The sequence below is a fragment of the Eubalaena glacialis genome, chromosome 19 (genome assembly GCF_028564815.1).
Source record: "Eubalaena glacialis isolate mEubGla1 chromosome 19, mEubGla1.1.hap2.+ XY, whole genome shotgun sequence".
Taxonomy (NCBI): Eukaryota; Metazoa; Chordata; class Mammalia; order Artiodactyla; family Balaenidae; genus Eubalaena; species Eubalaena glacialis.
In genome coordinates, this window is record NC_083734.1 from 44565901 (window position 1) to 44585423 (window position 19523).

The 19523-nt window shown below is 53.9% G+C and overlaps 1 protein-coding gene across 1 annotated transcript; it reads right to left on the bottom strand.

The window, feature by feature from the left end:
- Positions 1-6192: 6192 nt before the first annotated feature.
- On the bottom strand, positions 6193-17637 carry RAPGEFL1 (Rap guanine nucleotide exchange factor like 1). Its single transcript, XM_061175959.1, has 15 exons — positions 17118-17637; positions 14237-14315; positions 13173-13308; positions 12852-12949; positions 10658-10770; positions 10241-10408; positions 9412-9509; positions 9192-9314; positions 8470-8648; positions 8304-8394; positions 7697-7747; positions 7266-7353; positions 7008-7072; positions 6570-6624; positions 6193-6317 (listed from the first exon to the last, which is right to left on the bottom strand). Exons 1-15 carry the CDS (start codon positions 17635-17637, stop codon positions 6193-6195), a joined length of 1989 nt encoding a protein of 662 aa, XP_061031942.1.
- Positions 17638-19523: the final 1886 nt, after the last annotated feature.

A 19523-nucleotide genomic window follows, 5' to 3' on the forward strand; every position in this document is an offset into this window, starting at 1 on the left:
GAAGGAGAGCGTTTATAGGGAGTTCCCTGGTGGCCTAGTGGTTAGGATTCCGGACTTTCACTGCCGTGGCCTGAGTCCAATCCCTGGTCAGGGAACTGAGATTACACACACAAAAAAAAAAGTTTGTAAAAATGGAGAGTTGAGAGGGGTTTAGACGCTTAATGGGAAAGAGCCAGTAGAAAGGCAGAGAATGAAAGATATGGGTTATTCTGGTCAAATTTCTCATGCCTGGAGATTGACCCTCTGAGAGATTCAAGATTCTACCCTGCTCTCCCCGTCCCAGGCCTCCTCCCTATTCCCGAGCGTGGTGAGACGTAATCTTGGTGGCGACACCTAGTGGATTCAAAGGGCACTGCTTAAATTCTTCACTCTGTACACCAGATCCAGAGAGCATCTTATTACATTTTATTTATTACACGCCAAATTATTTCCACCTTTTTTTCACTGCTAAGCCAGCCTAGGAGGTGAAACATTATTAAGTAAGCTCATCCTCTCCCCATACAGCCCACAGGGCTCTCTGACCACCTCGTGTCCTGAGGGGCAGCTCTCAGTGCTGAGCAATGCTCCCATGTCCACACTTTGCCCATCAAACCCTTTGCCTGCTTCAAGGACTGGGTCATCTCTTCCAAGAAGTTTTCTCTCTCTCTGTGTGTGTGTGTGTGTGTGTGTGTGTGTGTGTGTGTGTGTGTGTGTACTTTTTGGCCACACCCCACAGCATGTGGGATCTTAGTGCCCAGACCAGGGATTGAACCCGCACCCCCTGCATTGGAAGCACGGAGTCTTTTTTTTATTTTGGTTGCATTGGGTCTTTGTTGCTGTGCGCGGGCTTTCTCTAGTTGTGGTGAACGGGGGCTACTCTTCGTTGCGGTGCGCGGGCTTCTCGTCGCGGTGGCTTCTCTTGTTGTGGAGCACGGGCTCTAGGCACGCAGGCTTCAGTAATTGTGGCTCACGGGCTCTGGAGCGCAGGCTCAGTAGCTGTGGCGCACGGGCTTAGTTGCTCTGCGGCATGTGGGATCTTCCAGGACCAGGGCTCGAACCCGTGTCCCCTGAATTGGCTGGCGGATTCTTAACCACTGCGCCACCAGGGAAGTCCCTGGAAGCACGGAGTCTTAACCACTGGACCGCCAGGGAAGTCCCCCAAGGAGTTTTCTCTTATTGTCCCCCACCCCCCTATCCCCAGACGAGTAGTGAATCTCCTTGGTTTAACTCCTAGAGCATTTATCATCCTGTGTCTTGTCCCCCTCTTACAGCTCCTATTTCAAACAACCTAATTTACTCATTCAGCAAATATGTATCGAGGGTCTTCTTGGTGCCAAGTACCGTTCTAGGTTCTGAAGAGTGAACAAGAGAGACTCATGGAGCTAACATTCTGGGGGCTGGAGGAGCAAATACACAAGGAAGAGTAGATGATGTCAGGTAGTAATGAGAGCCCTGAAGAAAATACAGGAGGATTAGGGGAGAGAGAGTCGGGGGTGTGCGGGGGTGGGATCAGAGTAATCAGGAAAGGCTCAGGGAAGAGCAAAGGTAAAATCCCTGAGACAAGAATGAGTGTTATGTGTTTTAGGAACAGTAAGGCAGTCAGCGTGGCTGGAGTGGGATGAGTGAGAGAAGGGAGAGGAGGTGAGGTCAGAGAGAGAGAATTTTGATTTTTCATCTAAGTGTTATCAAAAACAGAGGAGTGTTATAATAATCGGAATTGTTTTAGTTGAACTGTAGCATTACAGTGAAATATATAAATCTCAATGGACACACACACACACACACACATGTAACCACATCCAGGTCAAGATACAGAACATTATGTTCATAGCAGCACTATTTGCAATAGCAAAGACATAGAAGCAACCTAAATGTCCATCAACGGATGAATGGATAAAGAAGATGTGGTACATATATACAATGGACTATTACTCAGCCATAAAAAAAGAATGAAATATTGCCATTTGCAGCAAGATGGATGGACCTGAGATTATCATACTAAGTGAAGTAAGTTAGACAGAGAAAGACAAATATCATATGATATCACTTATATGTGGAATCTAAAAAAATGATACAAAGCAACTTATTTACAAAACAAAAATAGACTCACAGACATAGAAAACAAACTTATGGCTACTAAGGGGGAAAGTGGGGGAGGAATAAAGTAGGAGTTTGGGATTAACAGATATATACTACTATATATAAAATAGATAAACAACAAGGACCTACGGTATAGCACAAGGAACTATATTCAATATCTTTAATAACCTATAATGGAAAAGAATGTATATATACACATACATATATACATATATGTATATATACACATACATATGTACATATGTATGTGTATATATATAACTGAATCACTTTGCTGTACACCTGAAACTAAACACAACATTGTAAATCAACTATACTTCAATAAAAAAAAAAGATACAGAACTTTTTTTTTAAACCAGGGAATTCCTCAGGGCATAGTTTTTAAAATTAATTAATTTGGCTGCGTTGGGTCTTAGCTGCGGTGCGCGGGCTCTCTAGTTGTGGCACGAGGGCTTAGTTGCCCCTCGGCATATGTGGGATCTTAGTTCCCTGACCAGGGATCGAACCCTCATCTCCTGCATTGGAAGGCAGATTCTTAACCACTGGACCACCAGGGAAGTCCCTAATACAGAACATTATTATCACCACAGAGGGCTTCTTCACATCCCTTCAGTACTCTCTCCCACCCCCTGAGTAACCACTATTTTCACTCCAATCCCCATAATTTTGCCTGTTTTTTAACTTCTCTAAACAGAATTATACAGTGTGTAGTCTATATGTCTGGCTTTGTTTACTCAATATTATGTCTAAGAGATTCATTTACACAGGTAGTAGTCATTTGTTCCTTTTCATTGCTATGCAATATTCCATTATAAGAATATACTACAATTGATTTGTCCATTCACCTGTTGAAGGATACTTGGGTTTTTTCCAACTTCTTTATCGTGAATAAAACTGCTATGATCACCACTGTACATGTCTTTTGGTGACATAAGCACTAATTTCTCTTGGGTATACACCTAGGAATGGAAATGCTAGGTCACAGGTACGGTGTACATTTAGTTTTAGTAGATACGACCAGTTTTCCAAACTGGTTGTACCAATTTACACTCCCGCCAGCAATGTGTGAAAGTGCCAGTTGCTCCGCATCCTCACTGACACCTGGTATCGTTGCTCTTTAAGTTGAGCCATACATTATCTGATTTAGGTTTGTAAAAGAGTACCCTGGCTGCAGTGTGGAGACCCAACTGGTGGGGTTAAGAGCAGGTTGGACAGAGGAAGCCGAGAGCCCAGGTAGGAGGCTAGTGCAGTCGTCCAGGGAAGACATGAAAGTGTCTGGACTGGGTGGTAATAGAGAAATCGTAGAGAAGTGGACTGATCAGGTTGTGTTCTGGAGTTGTAGCCGCCGGGCCGGGCCGATGAGATGAGTGAGGGATGAGGGAAAAAGGCATCGAGGGTGAGTCTTAGATTCTTGCCTGGAAAACTTGGGTGGATGAGAGGACCATTTTCTGAGATGCAGAATACTGAGGGAATAACTGATGCAGGATGAGGGAAGGTCAAGGGCTCACGTGTAGCTGTTTGAGTATATGATGTCTCCTGGAGCTCAGGCTCTCAATAGAGCCTAACATGAGGCTCTAGATTCTCCACATCTTAGCATAACTGGTAAGTACTGGTTGTGTGCAGAGTGCATGCTGTCTGGGTAGCGGCTAGAGCAGTGGTCCCCAACCTATTTGGCACCCGGGACCGGTTTCGTGGAAGACAATTTTTCCACGGAAGGGGGGCGGTATGGTTCAGGCGGTAATGCGAGTGACGGGGAGCGGCAGATGAAGCTTTGCTCGCTCGCCTGCCGCTCATGTCCTGCTGTGTGGCCCAGTTCCTAACAGGCCGCGGACCACTACCGGTCTGCCGCCTGGGGCTTGGGGACCCCTGGGCTAGAAAACGTGCATGCTGTCTATAGCAGACAGATCTGGGTTAGGGGCCCCGTTCTGCCCCCTCGCTCGCCCTGTAACTTGGACATTATGCTGGGACTGCCCAGCTTCCAGCTTCCACCTCACGGTGTTAGAATTAAACGAGATCACATATCCATGGCACCTGGAACGTGGAAGAACGAAAACATTCAATCGTGCAAGTCCCAGGCACTAGGTGGCATTTCTCCCAAGGTTAGCACCTTTTCCTCTCACCCACATTTTCAAAGTCACTCCAGAACAGCCTGGTTGAGGTGGCCCAGAGCCCCGAGAGGTGGTTCCCTCTCTCCTCCCTCGGCCTTTCCTTCCCCAGGCTCAAAGAAACAGAATGGAGAACAGCAGGCGGGTTGATTCATAGACTTTTATCAGCTTTTACTCCACCGGGAGGTTTCTGCAATGACAACCGAGGCTGTACAGTACACACGTTTCACTCTGGTAAAGCTGTGGGGCACAGAAAGGCGTCCGGGAGGCCCCTGGGCGGCAGCAGGGCAGGCATCAAGGCTAGGGGCGGGCAGCAGCCGAGACTGGACCAGTGGGCCCCAGGGTTTGGGAAGGATGATGAGAGCTGGAGTGACAAGACTGCTGAGAGGGGTCGGGAGGAAGGGCGGCTGCAGGGAGAGGAGGGCACATCAGCAGTAGCAGGGAGGAGTAGATAGACAGAGGTCCTTGTCTGTAAGGGATGGAGCGGGTGGGACATAGCACCTGTGAATGTGCTGGGGGTGGGGAGTCTATAGACATTTTTGGGGGGCAGGAGCAAGACAGACCGCTGTATAAAAGGGACTGTACAACGTAACCTATGATACACTGTTTACATATGATACAAGGCTCTTTCCCTCTTTGAGTTTTAAAAAATAAATTTACAATTCCCGAGCTTTTGGTAAAAAATATATACACTCTCAGAATAGGAACGGCAGCTGCTTTGGCTGCTTTGGCTGCTGCCTCTTCGGAAGTGAAAGAGGTGGTGCCAGAAAGAGGGTGAGGCTGCACCAGGAAACCTCACACCGTAGCTGCCGGGAGCCCTGCACCCCTCAGCCCTGGAGGCCCGTGATGGGAGACGGAGGGGAGACAGAGAGGTAATAAAGGCATCGCCAGAGCCCAGTTTTGCCTTTCCAGTCTCTGTCGTTTCCTTCCCCACATTGGGGGGCTGCCTGCCCCAGGTACAGGGGTGCACCCCACCCCAGCTCTGATGGGAAGGACCAAGGGGGAGTCAAGACAGGGAGGAGGATGAGACCATGTGTTGGTATCCCACAGAAGAGCCAGAAGGGAGGTGACAACTCCCTGCTTAGCAGTGAGACACCCTAACAGCAGGAGTATGGACAGCAGGCACCCCAACCCTGACACTGCCACACCTCACCCCACTGCAATGCAGACGGAGTGTCCAATAGGCAGCTTAGGCCGGTGTTTCCCTGAGCATCTTCTACCCTCTCATGGGAGCCCACCCAGGGACCTTTGGGAGGCCTGAGGGGGGGAAATCCTAAGGGCTGATGGGTAACCCTCCCGTCTGCTGCTGTGCCTTGCCCTCCTGAGCAGCTTCACCCAAAAGCCTGGACATGCAGGGCAGCAGAGGAGCTGGGCAGGGAGTGGTGGGGCGGGGAAAGCACCCCACACTGTCCCAGGGGCAGAGTAGACAAGGGTAGCACCAAACAGAAGGACCCCCTCCCCGGCACACACAACACCCTCCCTCAACTACCAGATGCACTCCTGCTCCTTCAAAGGGGGCGCACACACCCACACACACACGCACGCATACACCCGCACAGACACAAGGTAAATATAATATTCGGGGGTCCATCTAGGGGTCCCAGCCCTGACCATGGAGAAGCCTGGCAGGTGGTGGAGAGGAAGGACACCAATCCCTCCCGTAACTCCGCTCTGCGAGATGGGAAGGGGGGCAGCTTTCCTGCCTGCTTGGGAAGAGGAGGCTGGGAACTCCATCTCCAGAACAGACCTCTATGGGAGCGGCTGGGGAAGGAGCTCTCTGCCCCCTTTCCCTGGGAGGGCAGGCACCAGCAGAGTGTGTTTGGGCTTGAAGGAGCAAGGCGGAGAGGACTTCAGCAGGATGAACAGGCTTATGAGTCCAGGGCTAAGTCCACCCAACTCTTTCCTGCTCCCGGGGACAGAGGTCAGATGTGGGTTGGGACGTCGTGCAAAGTGCTTGAGTGCCAGGTGCCCGAGGACCCTGGTGAAGGGCCAGCCAGAGCCTCCGTTCTCACTGACTATTGGCCTCCAGCTTGTAGGAGAGCTCGAAAAGGAGGTTCTGGTTGTCGATGACCTGGAACTGGCGCACGTAGGCCTTGGTCTGCAGGTGATGCGGGGAGGCCTCCATATCAAGGCCTGGGGGTGTGAGGACAGGGAGGCGGTCAGGGTGCTGGCCACCCTTCTTCCCCTACACACATACCAGCCAGAGGAGAAGGGTGTGGATTGGGACAGATGTTGGGCAGGAGGGGCCCCGGGCAGGCCAAGGAGAGAATGGAGAAATGACACATTTAAGGAAATAAATATTTAAGTGGGGACTTCTCCCAGGAACCCTCCCGGCTCAGTCAAAGCTCTACCTGCAACGCTCTCAAAACGCCGTGGGTTACTCACAAAGGGGCCGGCTCCGGTATTTGCGGACGGTCCTCACTCTTTCGGCCACTGAATGCTGGGAGATGACAAGGAATGAGTCCTGAAAAGGGCACAGAAAGATGCTCCCCCTTCTAATGCTCTCCCTCCTCCAATCTCCAACTCTCTTGGTTTAACTCCCTCCAGTCCCCAGCTCTGGAGGGTCTCTAAAGGACCAAAGAAGGGGTACAATAGGATGCCAGGTGAGGGGGAGGCAGAGTTGCCCCCCCACCCCGAGCTGCCTGTCAGTTTTGCCACCTGTGGGCAGGTTGTCACAGTGACACCCCCAGGGAGACAGTCAGGAGTCTGTCAGGCAAGCTGGGCGCCATGAGGAAGGCTGTCGCCTTTAGGGGGGATGCCAGGAGAGGGCGAGGATGCCAGCCCTCCCCCACTCATGGGACTGAGGTTGGCAGTGCCACTCACCAGCTTCTCAATGTTCACCAAACCATCTACAAGGGTCTTACTCCCCTCGTGCAGGAAAGTCAGGTCTAGGGATGGGGAGAGAAGCAAATGGGTAAGAGAGGAGGTCCAAAGGGCCCCTCCCCTCCCCCCGACCGCACTCAATCTGGGGGTGCTCCTCTCTAGGTTGGCACACACAGAGCTGAGTTCAGAGGGGACGGAGGGTCAGAATGGGGCACGGAGAGTGTGGAGAGAAGAACGTAGCTTGAAAGTGACTCTCACCTTTGAGGATCAGAGGCACGAAAGGAATCACAGGGGGTTTCATCTTGGAGATCACTTCTCGGTAGCTTTTGTGGTTCCTGCAGGGGTCCTAGCATTCCACAGGAGAGGGATAAAGGGACAGACAGGCCCAGTGTACCCCCAAGTCATCCCCCACTCCCTCCCTCAGCCCCTACCCTAGAAATATCTCCAATCAGATAGGGGTGTGTTTGGGTGTCTTGTTTGGGGCTCAACTGCTCTCCCCTCTCCTCCAGGGATAACAAAGCAGCAATCCTCCCATCTTCCCTCCCAGCGTGGTGGGCAAGGGCGGGTATGGGTGGGGGGACCCAGGCACTAAAAACCTTGAAAGGGAAGCTTGAGGTAGAAGGTTTATGGGCACAGAAATTCTCTGGGGTGCCAGTCCAGGGGCAGATAAAAGAGCCAAACCCACTCACTGTCAGGTTCTCAAATTTGCGGAACAAGTTCTTGAATTTCCCTGGCAGCTTCTGCAGTTTGAAGGAAGAAGAGATGTCAGAGTCTGGAGCTCCTTGGGTTTCATGGGATCTCCTGACTAATCCCCAGGTGTTAGAGGGGGAAAGGGCCTGAGTGTCTCCCAGGGGGCGGGGAAGTAGAACCAGCCCTGGGCTAGGTCTGGGGAGCTTGAAGCAGCCCAGAGGAATGAGTTATTCTGGGGAAATGGAGGCCTCTGCAGATGCACGTGCCACGTACAAGGCCTCACTGGGTGCTGTCTGAAATCCAAGAGCCAAGGCCGCGACCTGGCCGAGACTGCTCCCTCCCACCCCACCCCCACCCCCAGGGGAATCCGCCTCTGCTAATCTGCCCTGGGACCGGGTCCCTCAGCCCTGCTGTGTGCCCCGGGGCTGTATTTGCCAGAGGAGGGCGCCTCCTTCCAATCGGCACAAAAGCTCCCTAGAGGCGAGCAGCGGTCCCGGGAGGCCGCTCTGGGGTGAGCCCGGGATGTCAAGGCTGAGGGTGGAGGCCAAGACCCCCGAGGTGGGCCAGCACAGGTGGGAGGAGAGGAAAGGGAAGAGGTCTCATCACCTCCCAGGTGAGCCTCAGGCGGCTGACCGCGGCGTTGTCCAGCCCCATGACCACGGCGAAGAAGGACAGCAGGTCCTGGTTCTGCTTGCAGCTGCGGGGGCGGGAGGCGGGGTCAGCGGGGGGGGCGGGCGGCCGTGGCCTCCCCCTCCGCGGCCGCCGCACTCACATGGCCGCGATCTTGATGAACTTCTTGAGCAGCTGCGCGCGCTTGCCCGGGGCCTCGCAGAGCAGCACCTCGGTGGCCACCCAGTGCGTGACCTCGCTGCAGCGCTGCAGCAGCAGCTCCAGGTTGGCCGTTTCCCGGCGGCCGCGCTCCCCGTGGAACACGTAGTCCACGAACTCCAGCTGCACCCGCGGTGGCAGGAGGGGCCGCCAGGGCGTGGGGAGTGCGGGTGGGAAGAGGGCAGTGCGTGCGAGGCGGTGAGCAGGGTAAGGCAGGAGGGCGGGGGCGGGAGGGGTGGAAAATAGAAAAAAACCGGGACAGGACAGGATGCAACAGAGAGGGGGGAGAAAAGACAACCAACATTAATAATGCTCTACCATCTACTGAACACTTACCCGGTGCCAGGCGCTTGAACCTTCTGATCGACATTATTGTCCTTGCCTTATTTTCTTTAATAGTGAATATTTTACAAATTCTAACCGTGGGTCGGGTTCTGTGTAAGCAGCACGTGGATCCTGAACCACCCGGGGAGGGGGGCGGGTAGGGCGGGGTGTTTCCTCTCTCTTTGCTTTTTTTTTTTTTAAGATAAAGGGAACAAAGGCTTAGAGAGGTTCTGGCGGCACACTGCCCCAGGGCATGCTGCAAAGGAGCGTCCTCACCAGAACTTTCAGCCCAGATGCTGCCTCCCTCCAGACCCCCAGCCCAGCTCCAGCCTCAATCCCCACCTCGTGCACACAGCGGAACAGCTCCCAGTGGAAGGCAGTAAGGTTGTTGGCGACATCCTCAGGCTCCCCTCGGTGGATCTCTGTGTCTCCAGGGGAGACCTGGATCTCCTCGGGGAGGGGCACCTGGTGGCAGGCAGGGACATGGGCTGGGCTTCTCAATTTCTGCTCCCGGCCCCTCTCAGCCTTCCCTCTCAGCCAAGGCTTGTGAAGGAGTTCTTACCAGGGCCTCATAGCTGTCTCGGGTACAGGCAAACAGGTGGCTGTTGATGCCCAGCGTGGTGAAGACACAGTCTTCGGTCGGCTGGAGAAGGACCTTCTCTGCAGGAGAACGAGCTGCCCTGCCTCAGCCCCGGCCCCTGCACCCTCACACACCCCAGCCACCACCGCCGTCCCCTCCAGAAACTCCTCATCCCGCACAGACATGTTCTAGACTAACAGTTCTCATATCATCACCAGTTTATGCCATATTTATCTGACATTTTTCAAAAAATGAGTTCTCTTGCATTTATAACCTCCTTTGGCTCCCAACCTTCTTTATAGCTCTTCTCTTAGTCTATCATCCCTGTGACACTGGGAAAGCAGGAATTTTTTTTTCTGAATTAGAGGAAAATAAGGCTATGACTACATTGCAGGGTTTTTGCCTTCCTACTGGGATTGGAGGCCCACCCTGTGTCTTTGGCCTCAAAAACGTAGCATCCTTAGATGCTCGTGGAAGTTAAAGGACAAGATACCAATGTGAGTAAGAGGCAAGCACCCAGAGCAGCATCCAAGTGTCCTGGACCACTGCTTCCCCAACTTTAATGTGCATAGGAATCACCCGGGGATCTTGTTAAAACGCACATTCTGATTCCGCAGGTCTGGAGTGGGGTCTGAGATACTGCATTTTTAGCAAGCTCCCAGGTGATGCTCATGTGTCTGGTCCCAGGACCACACTTGGAGTAGCAGCCAGGGCCTAGAATTCAGTCTTTACTCCTGCCCCAAGGCACTGGGCTTGTGAGTTTCTTTTCTTGTGCCCCACCCACCCCAGCCCAGCTCTTTCTGACCCTCACCTCCTGAGGAGGCCACAGCTACCAGGATGAGGGAATCCTCACGCCCCGCAGGCTCCTCTGAATACTGCAATTTCTCCGTCACAGAGCCCAGAATGTCCTGCACAGATGCTGAGAGGCGGCTGCGTATGGTCACGTAGGAGTGGTCAGGCATATAGACCCGGCAGAAGACTGGATAGAGACCGGGAGGTGGCTTGTCACCAGTGGGCAGAACGGCAGCATCAGCACAGTTCCCTCCTGGGCACCTGTGTTCCCCACCCCACCCCAACCTGAAATTGGTTGGCCTCTGAAAAAGATGCTGTGAAAAGGACTGGTGCTATGACACAAGGAGACTCCACAGAGGGTGCCCGAGATCCGGAGACCCCTCAGGGCCCCCGGAGCCACTAAGGAAGCCCTACCCCTCCTACGGTCCACACTCACTCTCATCGGAACCCCGGAAGGCCACGCGGGTCTGCAGACAGGAGTCTATCCGACGGAAGTGGCGGAAGAGTGGCTTCACCTGCTTGCTGGGCAGCTGGCTCTCGTCCGGGATCCTGGTGTGGACACAGCTGGGCATCAGGAAGCCCTGCCAGGCATACTGCATGCAAGGCAGGCAACATCAATCAGGGATATCAGAACTGGTCAAGGATGCCCCGGCATCAGGTTCAGAGAGTGGCGAAGGGGTTAAGAAGAGAGGACAATGGCCAGCATGGGACAACTGTCTGAATGACCCAAATCAAATGCCACCTCTTCCGTGAATCCTTCTCTATCCATCCCACCCACCAGGAGAGGTCACCATTTTGTCTTAATAGCTGTAGGACATTGGGCTAATATTTGTTTATGTTCATGTCTTATCTCTTTTACAAGATTGAGAGCTGACTGAATTTTATTTTCATCCTACAGGTCTAGCACACTGCCTGGCACATGGTAGGTGTAGGTCATCAGCTGTTTGCTGAATTTTGCCAACAAGAACTTCACAGTCTGGGGGACTTCCCCGGTGGTGCAGTGGTTAAGAATCCGCCTGCCAGTGCAGGGGACACGGTTCAAGCCCTGGTCCGGGAAGATCTCACATGCCACAGAACAACTAAGCCTGTGCTCCACAACTACTGAGGCTGAGCTCTAGTGCCTACGAGCCACAACTACTGAGCCCGTGTGCCACAACTACTGAAGCCCGCATGCCTAGAGCCTATGCTCCGCAACGAGAGAAGCCACTGCAATGAGAGGCCCACGCACCGCAAGGAAGAGCAGCCCCCGCTCGCTGCAACTAGAGAAAGCCCGCGCGCAGCAACAAAGACCCAACGCAGCCAAAAATAAAATAAATTAAAAAAAAAAAAAGAACTTCACAGTCTGGGAGGGAGACAGACGGGCATACAGCTACATCTAACACGAGGCAGGAGGTGTTAGGTGATATAATAAAGGTACGAGAAGAGTTATGTTGGTATAGGGGAGGGACAGCTACTGCTAAAAGATGCCTTCACTGAGAGGATGGCATTTGACCTGGACCTTGAAGGACAACAGGAAGAGAAGGGGGTGGGAGGAGGGCACGCTGGGGTGAACCACATAAGTGACAGGAGGAAGTTGGGAACACAAAGGTGTTCATAGAATGGTGGGGTGTATAGGGAGTGTCACGGGTGAAGGGGGATGTGGGAGATGAGATGGGAAGGATGTCCAGAAGGCAGAAACAGGGTCTAGGATGTTGCAACTTCATCTTGTAGGCCATGGTGGGCCGTGGATGTTTTTGGAACAGAAGCACAATGTTGTCAAGTTTGAAAGATCTCTCTGGGGTCAGCATAAGAAAGACACAAAACCATAAGCTGAAGCCCTGGATGGGAGGCTGTGGCGATAATCCAGGTGAGAGATAATGACGCCTAAATGAGGGTTACGATGGTGGGATGGAGCAGAGAGAAACTGAAAGGGCTGAAAAGATGGAGGGGTAGATGCAGTAGTGTCCTGAAGCCAGCTCACATTGGTTCACGAGAGCAGATTGTTAAATTTTGGGGAGTTTTGCCAACTGGTTTTAAACATAGACATTCAAAAATTAATTATACATATATATGTAAACTTACATATATATAAAATATATAATTATATATAAACATATATGTGTGTGTGTGTGTATATATATATATATATATATATATATATGTTTTATAAACTTACAGCCAAATTATTACCAAAAAAGTAGTTTCCTAATTGTTTCACTACCTTTTACTCTTATCTATGCTCTTCAGGTTAGTTACGTCTGTTGGATTTATATGGTGAAGACAGTACCTAATGGCCTGCTACTGCACATCTCTTCCCAACTTCACATTCAGTGACGTCATACTGGTAGCTTGGAATCAACCACAGTGAGAGAATTTACACCATGGGAATCAGCAAAAGCTATAAACCAGGGCTCTTCTTCCTGAAGTGCCGGCTGTTCAATATTTATCAGTACACCATTGGATTGACAAATAAATGGATGGGAGAATGGACCCCAAAAATGACTGGAGACAGTGCTTTGTGCTACTCTCCAGTAAGAGAAAGGGAATGAAATAAAAGCATCTTGAGCCCAAAGACTAGAGGCACCCAGCCCTGTAATAGAGGAACAAGGGGGACTTCTTTCCTGTCCCCTCCCCCAGCCTATTCCCCTCACTTTAGCTCCACCGTTTCCACAAGCTGGTGCAGCCTCAGTGTGTCCTCTCGGAGGTCCTGGTAAAGGGACTCATCCTTCATAATCAGCAGGTACAGATCCTGCAGAGATGAGGAGAGAGAAGGTGAGGGCAGGGGTCTCAAGCATCACTCTCTGCAAGGGCGGAGCAGGGTCTCCATGCCTTCGAGCACAGAAGAACCGACATGCTAAGGCTCACTGGCATCATTTCCTTCCAGGTACCCAGCTTGAGAAGTATGGTTTCTTCAAAGGGGCCCCCTTCCAGAGCACACAGCCTGCTCACCCACCTTCTCATCCCAGGCCCACCTTGATGATGCGGCCAGCCCCCTCTTCCTCCTGCAGCAGCCCCTGGTAGGTGTCCAAGAAATGAAGGAGCATGGCTAGACAGGCCTGCTTCCGGCCAAGCCCCTCAGGGCCCTCCATGCCTCCTGCCCAAACAAAGCTGACCCCTAAGTTAAGAAAAAGCCCTGGGCAGGCAGACCTGAGGACACTGGGAAGGGGTATGGGAGGCAATGGGAGACAAGGCTACTCCTAAAAATTCTCTAGATTTGGGGCCATGGAGAAAGGGGCTCCAAGGGCCCTTGGAACCAAGACCACCTCATGCCCCAGCCCAGGTTTTTGCCAGAGTAGGTAGGAATGGCACCCACTTGACCACATCCAGCTCCTGCTCCTGCCTGTTTGAATTTCACCTGAGAAAATTCACTAGAAGCTACTCTGCCTGGACCCACCCAACCCCTGATCAGCCCACAGCCTGGAGCTTACAGCAGGCTGATAAAGGCCAATGGTGCTAACCACAAGCCTGACCATACTTCAGTGTAAGGCCTGGTGTTTCTAAGAGAGCCTATGATATTCTACTCACTGGCCTGACATTTACAATTAGGTCCTAGAATAACTTGGTGAGAGGCCCTATGAATAGCCCAACCAGTGGCTTGTCTCTAGTAGACCCTACTAAAGCACGGCCATGACCTGATGTTTACATCAGACCCTGTAATAACTCACTGGGCAACCAGATGTTTGGAGCAATAATTCAGTGGGGAGAGAGGCACTCTTAATAGAGTAATAACACCTTACATCTATACAGGGCTCTGCAGTCTCCAGAGCACTCCCACATCTGCTGTCAGAATGGTCTCCACAGCAGCCCCATAGAGAGGCAGGGCAGGTGCTATTTACCCCCGTTTTACAGAAGAGGAAACTGAGGCCCCAGGAGGTTAGGTGAGCTGCCCAAGGTCACACAGCTGGTGAGTGAAAAACCTGGAATTGAAACCCAGGTGTGTTTTCTAGGGAAGAGCTTAGACCCTCACATCACATGTGGGGTGAGGCGAGGTGGCTCCCTCCTGACCTCCCCTTTTGCAAGCTCCACAAAAGGATATTACTGGTGTAGCTCCTGCAGAAACTTCTCCGTGGGAAGGAAGAGAGAATGGGTGAGGACGATGTCATCCAGCAGGATATCTGTAGAGAGCAATTGCCACCACTGATGTCAGGAGGGCACTTCCAGGGCCCAGTTTGACACTCACCACCCCCTCTCTTGCCTCTGAGGGCAAATTCTCTTTAGCCAGGCTGGAGCCCCAGCCACCTGCCCAGTCACGCTCTGCACACACACGCGCGCACACACACACATGTGAAGGTTCTGGGCAGCCGCTGCGGGGGTGGGGCTGGCAGCTGCCAAGGCGGCTGGAGAGAAGGAGGGGGCGCGCTTGCATGGCCACGCCCACTTCTCTCCAGTGTGTGTGGGAAACTGGTCAGTTAATACACCAAGCTTGAGATCTGCCTGAAAAAAGAGGAAGAGGTAGCCCCCAGAAGTGTCTCTAGACAAAGAGAACTTTTAAGCAACAGAGGTTAGGGTCGGCGTGTGTGTGTGTGTGTGTGTGTGTGTGTGTGTGTGTGTGTGTGTCCCTCTGCCCCTCCTCACTCCCTACCTAACAGATTTGAGTTCCAACTAGGCAGGTGAGAACCAGCCCCATTCAAAGGGAGAGGGAGCGACTGCCATCTCTTTGATCCCAAAGCCTTGAAATAGAAAGCCTGTGTCCTCCGGATGCCCAGGGATGGAAGAGTTAATGATGGAAGGGTGGAGGGGAGTGGTTCCTCACACCACCCTTTCCACCTCCACACCCCCATCTGGGCCTGGCTCAGCCAGTCAGCCAGGTACAAGGTCGCCCTGACTTGCAGCCAGCCCTGGGGTGGGGCAGGGCAGCCTGGCACACACAGACAGGCAGGGTTCAGGGAGGGACCCAGGTGTCCTCACCAGGACAGGTTAGGGCCAGGTCCCCAGGTAATGCCCCAGGGCAAAACCAAGGCTTCTGATGGCCCCCGGGTCACCATCCCCTGGCCTCCAATTCCAGCCATGAAAGTGGAGCAGGAGAATCAACACAAGATCCTCTACTTCAACTACTTCATTTCACAAATGAGAAACTGAGGCCCAGAGCTGGGAGGGACTTGCCTGGAGCTGGAGTAAGAACCCAGACTCCTGAGTCTTTGTTCTTTTCTCACCATGCCTGAGGCGAGCAGAGCGTCAGAGTACAGTGGGCAGGTGGGGCTGCTTAGACGTTTGAGAGCCTTTGGCTAGTTTGGGGTACCTTCTCTAAGTCCCCTCCTCCCACACGCCCTGGGAGGGAACGGAGATGGCTTAAGAACATTGGTTATATTGGAGAATATCAGAGTGGCAGGTTAAGCTGATTCTCATTCACTCTGGGACTGGTTTGGGGTTCCCCAAAGCAGTTACTCTGGGGATCCAGCCTGCCAGTCCAGATAATACGGTGACAATCAGTTCAAGAGTCCTTCCCCAGGGGAGACTGAGCAGCGTCTGTGGCACCAGGCCCCTGCAGAAGGGGAAAAACAGTTTTTCCCTTTTCCTCTCCGCCCAGTTTTTAAAGTGAGTCTGAGCCCCCCAGCCCTGACCCTCAGCTCCAGGGATGGGGACGAGGAATCGGATGCCCAAAATCTTTCCTCTACACTTTATCTCACAGGAGAGCTAAACAGAGCAAAGGAAGAGGAACGTGGGGGCAGAGTGGGGGAGATGCTGCTATGGGGGCTACAGTTTGGCGTCTGTCTCTTCCAAGGCAGGCTCTGGTCCAATGTACAGCCTCCCCAGGGAATGTGTCATAGAGACATAGGGTGTGTGGTGTAGGCGGGAAGTTATGGTTAAGAGAGCTGTGTGTGTCTGATATTTTTCTAATTAAATCCAAAAGGTGTCAGCTCCCCAGGGCAACTACAACCTGAGCCAAGGAGAGTACCTGGGTGCTGAGAAAAATCTAGGGGAGTGGAGCCCCATTCCACACATCTGGGTTAGGACTCCCTGCAAAGGTCTGGGAGCAAAGCAATGAAACCCCATCTTTAGGCCCTCAACCAGGGCTCCCAATCCTCAGACCCTGCTGGGCTTAGTGAAATGCCGAGAGCTAGCCCTAAAGACCCTCCGGTCTTCTACCTCAGCCACTAACCAGCAATCTGAGGCCTCAGTTTCCTCAAAATCCCCTTAGTAGGGGTGCTGGTGGGGAGTGGCAAAATAGCATCATCATTCAGGGAATAAGCTTCTCAGGGTGTGGTTATTTTTTAAAGAGGCCATGTGCTGAGGCCTGCCACCGGAAGGGTGGGAGTCGGAGAGGTTCAGACCCCCCGGGATGCTGCAGGGCCCTGATGTCTGCCTAGCTGCCTCTCCCCCAACAAATATCTTCTGAGTCAACCCCCAACTAGAATACCTCCCCCCCCCCAAGCTGCTAAGGACAATGCATCCCTTTGCCAGAGCCCAAAAGGCAGCTTGGGCCGTGTGCCTGCCTGGCACTGCCCCACTGAGTGGGCCAGCCCTCTGCTCTGGGGCTTCTAAACGGAATCGGGGACTCCTGGAAGGTCTTTTGGGGCTTGGCCACCTCTAGGGGGCTGCACTGACTGGTCTGGGCAGCTTCCATCTTAGTGTGTCAGGCCCTAATTTTGGGCCACAGAAGGAGGTAGTCAGCATCAGGGACCTATGAGGGTCTAGATGAAATGTCCAGGTGAGAGGAAGGGTGGCTTAAGGAGAGAAAGGGGTTCAGCTTCTTCTGCAGCCGTGGGTGAGGCTGCTACAGGGAGGAAGGTGGCACTGCCACTTCTCTGCTGCAGAAAGGTCTGTTCCTCCCATCGGCCCCCAGCTGACCACTCAACACCTCCCCCCCCACGCCGAGGCTCGGCATAGGGCAACCCCCACCCACCGTCCAAGGGCAAAGGAAGAGGAACCAGGTGGCAACCCCCTACTCCGGGATAGATGAGCCAGCCACCCCTTACCTGAGGCGGCGCTGTCCCTGGTGGCCCCTCCGGCCAGCCGCTCCAGAACCCGGTTCAGAAGATGCTCCGGCCGCTCGGGGGCGCCCAGGGGGGCCCAGGGTGGGGAAGTCAGAGGCTCGCCCGGGGACAGCTCGTCTGAGGAGTATGAGGAAGGGGAGCGCAGGGGCCCCCCTCCCCCGAGAGGCCCGGGCCCCGGCACCTCCTCCAGCTGCAGCCAACAGGGCCCCCCGCTGCCGAGATCCTCCGCGACCCCCGCCGGCTCTCCTCCGTCCTCCTCTGGCGGCGGCTCCAGACCCGGCTCGGCGAGGGGCTCCCGGAGGAAAGCTGGGAGCAGCAGACGAGACACGCTCTGACGCCGCTGCAGCGGCCGCGGTCCCCCGGCTAGACCGCCGCCCCCGCCAGGTCCCCCACCCACTCCAGGCCCGCCGCAGCTCCCCGGACCCCCGCCGGGACCTCCCGCCATCGTTCGCCCCGCCAGCTGCGACGTCTGCTTCTTCAGAAATTTCTCCAGCGGCTTCATGCCCCCCCCCCGCCCCTCTGCTCGGGGCCGCCGGGGGACCCAGGTGTCCCAGGCACGGGCGGGGGGGTGGGGACACGGTGCTCAGAGCCGGAGGGTCAGAGCAGAGGGCCGTGCCAGGCGCCGGACTGGGGGCCAGAGGTGCCCGAGGTTCGCTGGCCGGAGTCCAGTGGCCAGGGACCGGGGGAGGTGCCAGAAGAAAGGAGTGCCCGCTCTTAGTGGCCCCCCATGCCGGCTGCAGCGCACGCGGCCCGAAGAGTGGTTAGGCTGCGGGGTCGGTGCCCAAGGCTCTGCGCTCCTGGGCCGGGCTGCGGCGGCAGAGGCAGCGGGCGGAGCGCAAGGCTGAGAGGACGCGGCGGCGGCGGCGGCGGCGGCGGCGGCGGCGGCGGCGGCGGCGGCGGCGGCGGCGGCGGCGGCGGCTGCGCTCCCGGCCGGGAGGAAGGTGGCAGAACTGAGACCGCGCCCCCTCCTCCAGTCCCCGCCCAGTCCCCTCCCCTACCTTAAATGGACACGCCCCCTGGGCCGCGCCAGGCTTCAACTTGGGGCTGACCGGCATTGGGTTCAGAGCAGACGCAGACATTAAGGACAAGGGTGAGGGAGTAATTTACCAATGGAGAGGGGCTTCCTGGCTCGAGGCTTACGAGGACTCTTGGTATCATTGCAAAGAACCAGGATGAACCTTGACTCACCTACCTGTATTCAGGTGAGGCCTACGAAAATTGCTGATTGGGTGTCCATCACTCTCCATCTCGACTGTGTGCTCTGTTGCCATACTCACTGGAATATGTGGTCTTTATCTTGCTTCTGTAAGAAGGGATGGGAAGGCCTCGGGTGGATTGGCATTGGAACTGGGGGCGGTACCCATCTGCCCTTTCTGGTAGGGCACCATAGGTGGTGAGGGCCTGGCCTGTGAGAGGCAGGTACTGGCAGGCAGGTAGGAGCCAGGCAGGGAGCAGCAGGTTGTGGCAGGTCTAATTAGGGTGAAGAGAAGAGACGGTAGGCAGGTGGAGGAGGAGACCAGGGGCACAAGGGCACCTGAGCCTACTGGCAGCAGGAGGAAGCAGAGCCCTGGAGCTGGGTGACAAGCTCTAGAACTGCCAACCAACACCATCAGGCATAGAGAGCCCCTCCAGAGGTGACATAACCATGGAGTGAGGAAAGTGGTACCGAATTTGCACTCCAAATAATCCTTATTCCTGATCCTATGCCCAGAGCATTCTGTCCCTAAGGGTACACTGCCCCAGGAGGAGGGGTGTATAGAGACACGCACAGTGTAAGCACATCAAGGTTAAGGTAACAAGGTGGGAGAGTGGCACCAGGCAACAGGCGGGTCGAGGCTCCTTGGACAGTGCCCCGCCTCTGTTTACTGTGCACGGACCAGGCAGGGACAGGAACGCTAAAGGCTGGGAGTGGTGGTAGAACTGAATAGGGTATGTATTACACATGTGTTACTGTGTGTGCTTATCTGGTCCTACGTGTACAAGAGCATGTGTTTACAGAAATAAAGCTTTGCACACCCATCTGTTTGTGGATTTGCAAAAAGGAACAGTAATAAAAAAGGAGAGAGCACAATTTTGGCTAAGAAGCTAGAATAAAGATCAAAGTATCAGTTTCCTGGACCCACTTTATTGGATACCCTAATATACCTGGGGTTAAGAGGGGAAACTGGCTGGAGTGGCTTGGAGCTCCCCAGGCATTTTATGAACCAAGTAAGGAGAGGGGAGGGCTCCACTCCCAGCACATGCCACAGTTACCAGATTAAACTGGTTGCCTTGGTAACATCCTCTCTGGGCAGGATTTGGGATTGTCGGCTAGGAAGGGGGAAGAATTGGGCAGTGTGGAGGGTGTAGGGGCTGCAAATAGAAGGGTCAAAGAGACTTCTGGAAACT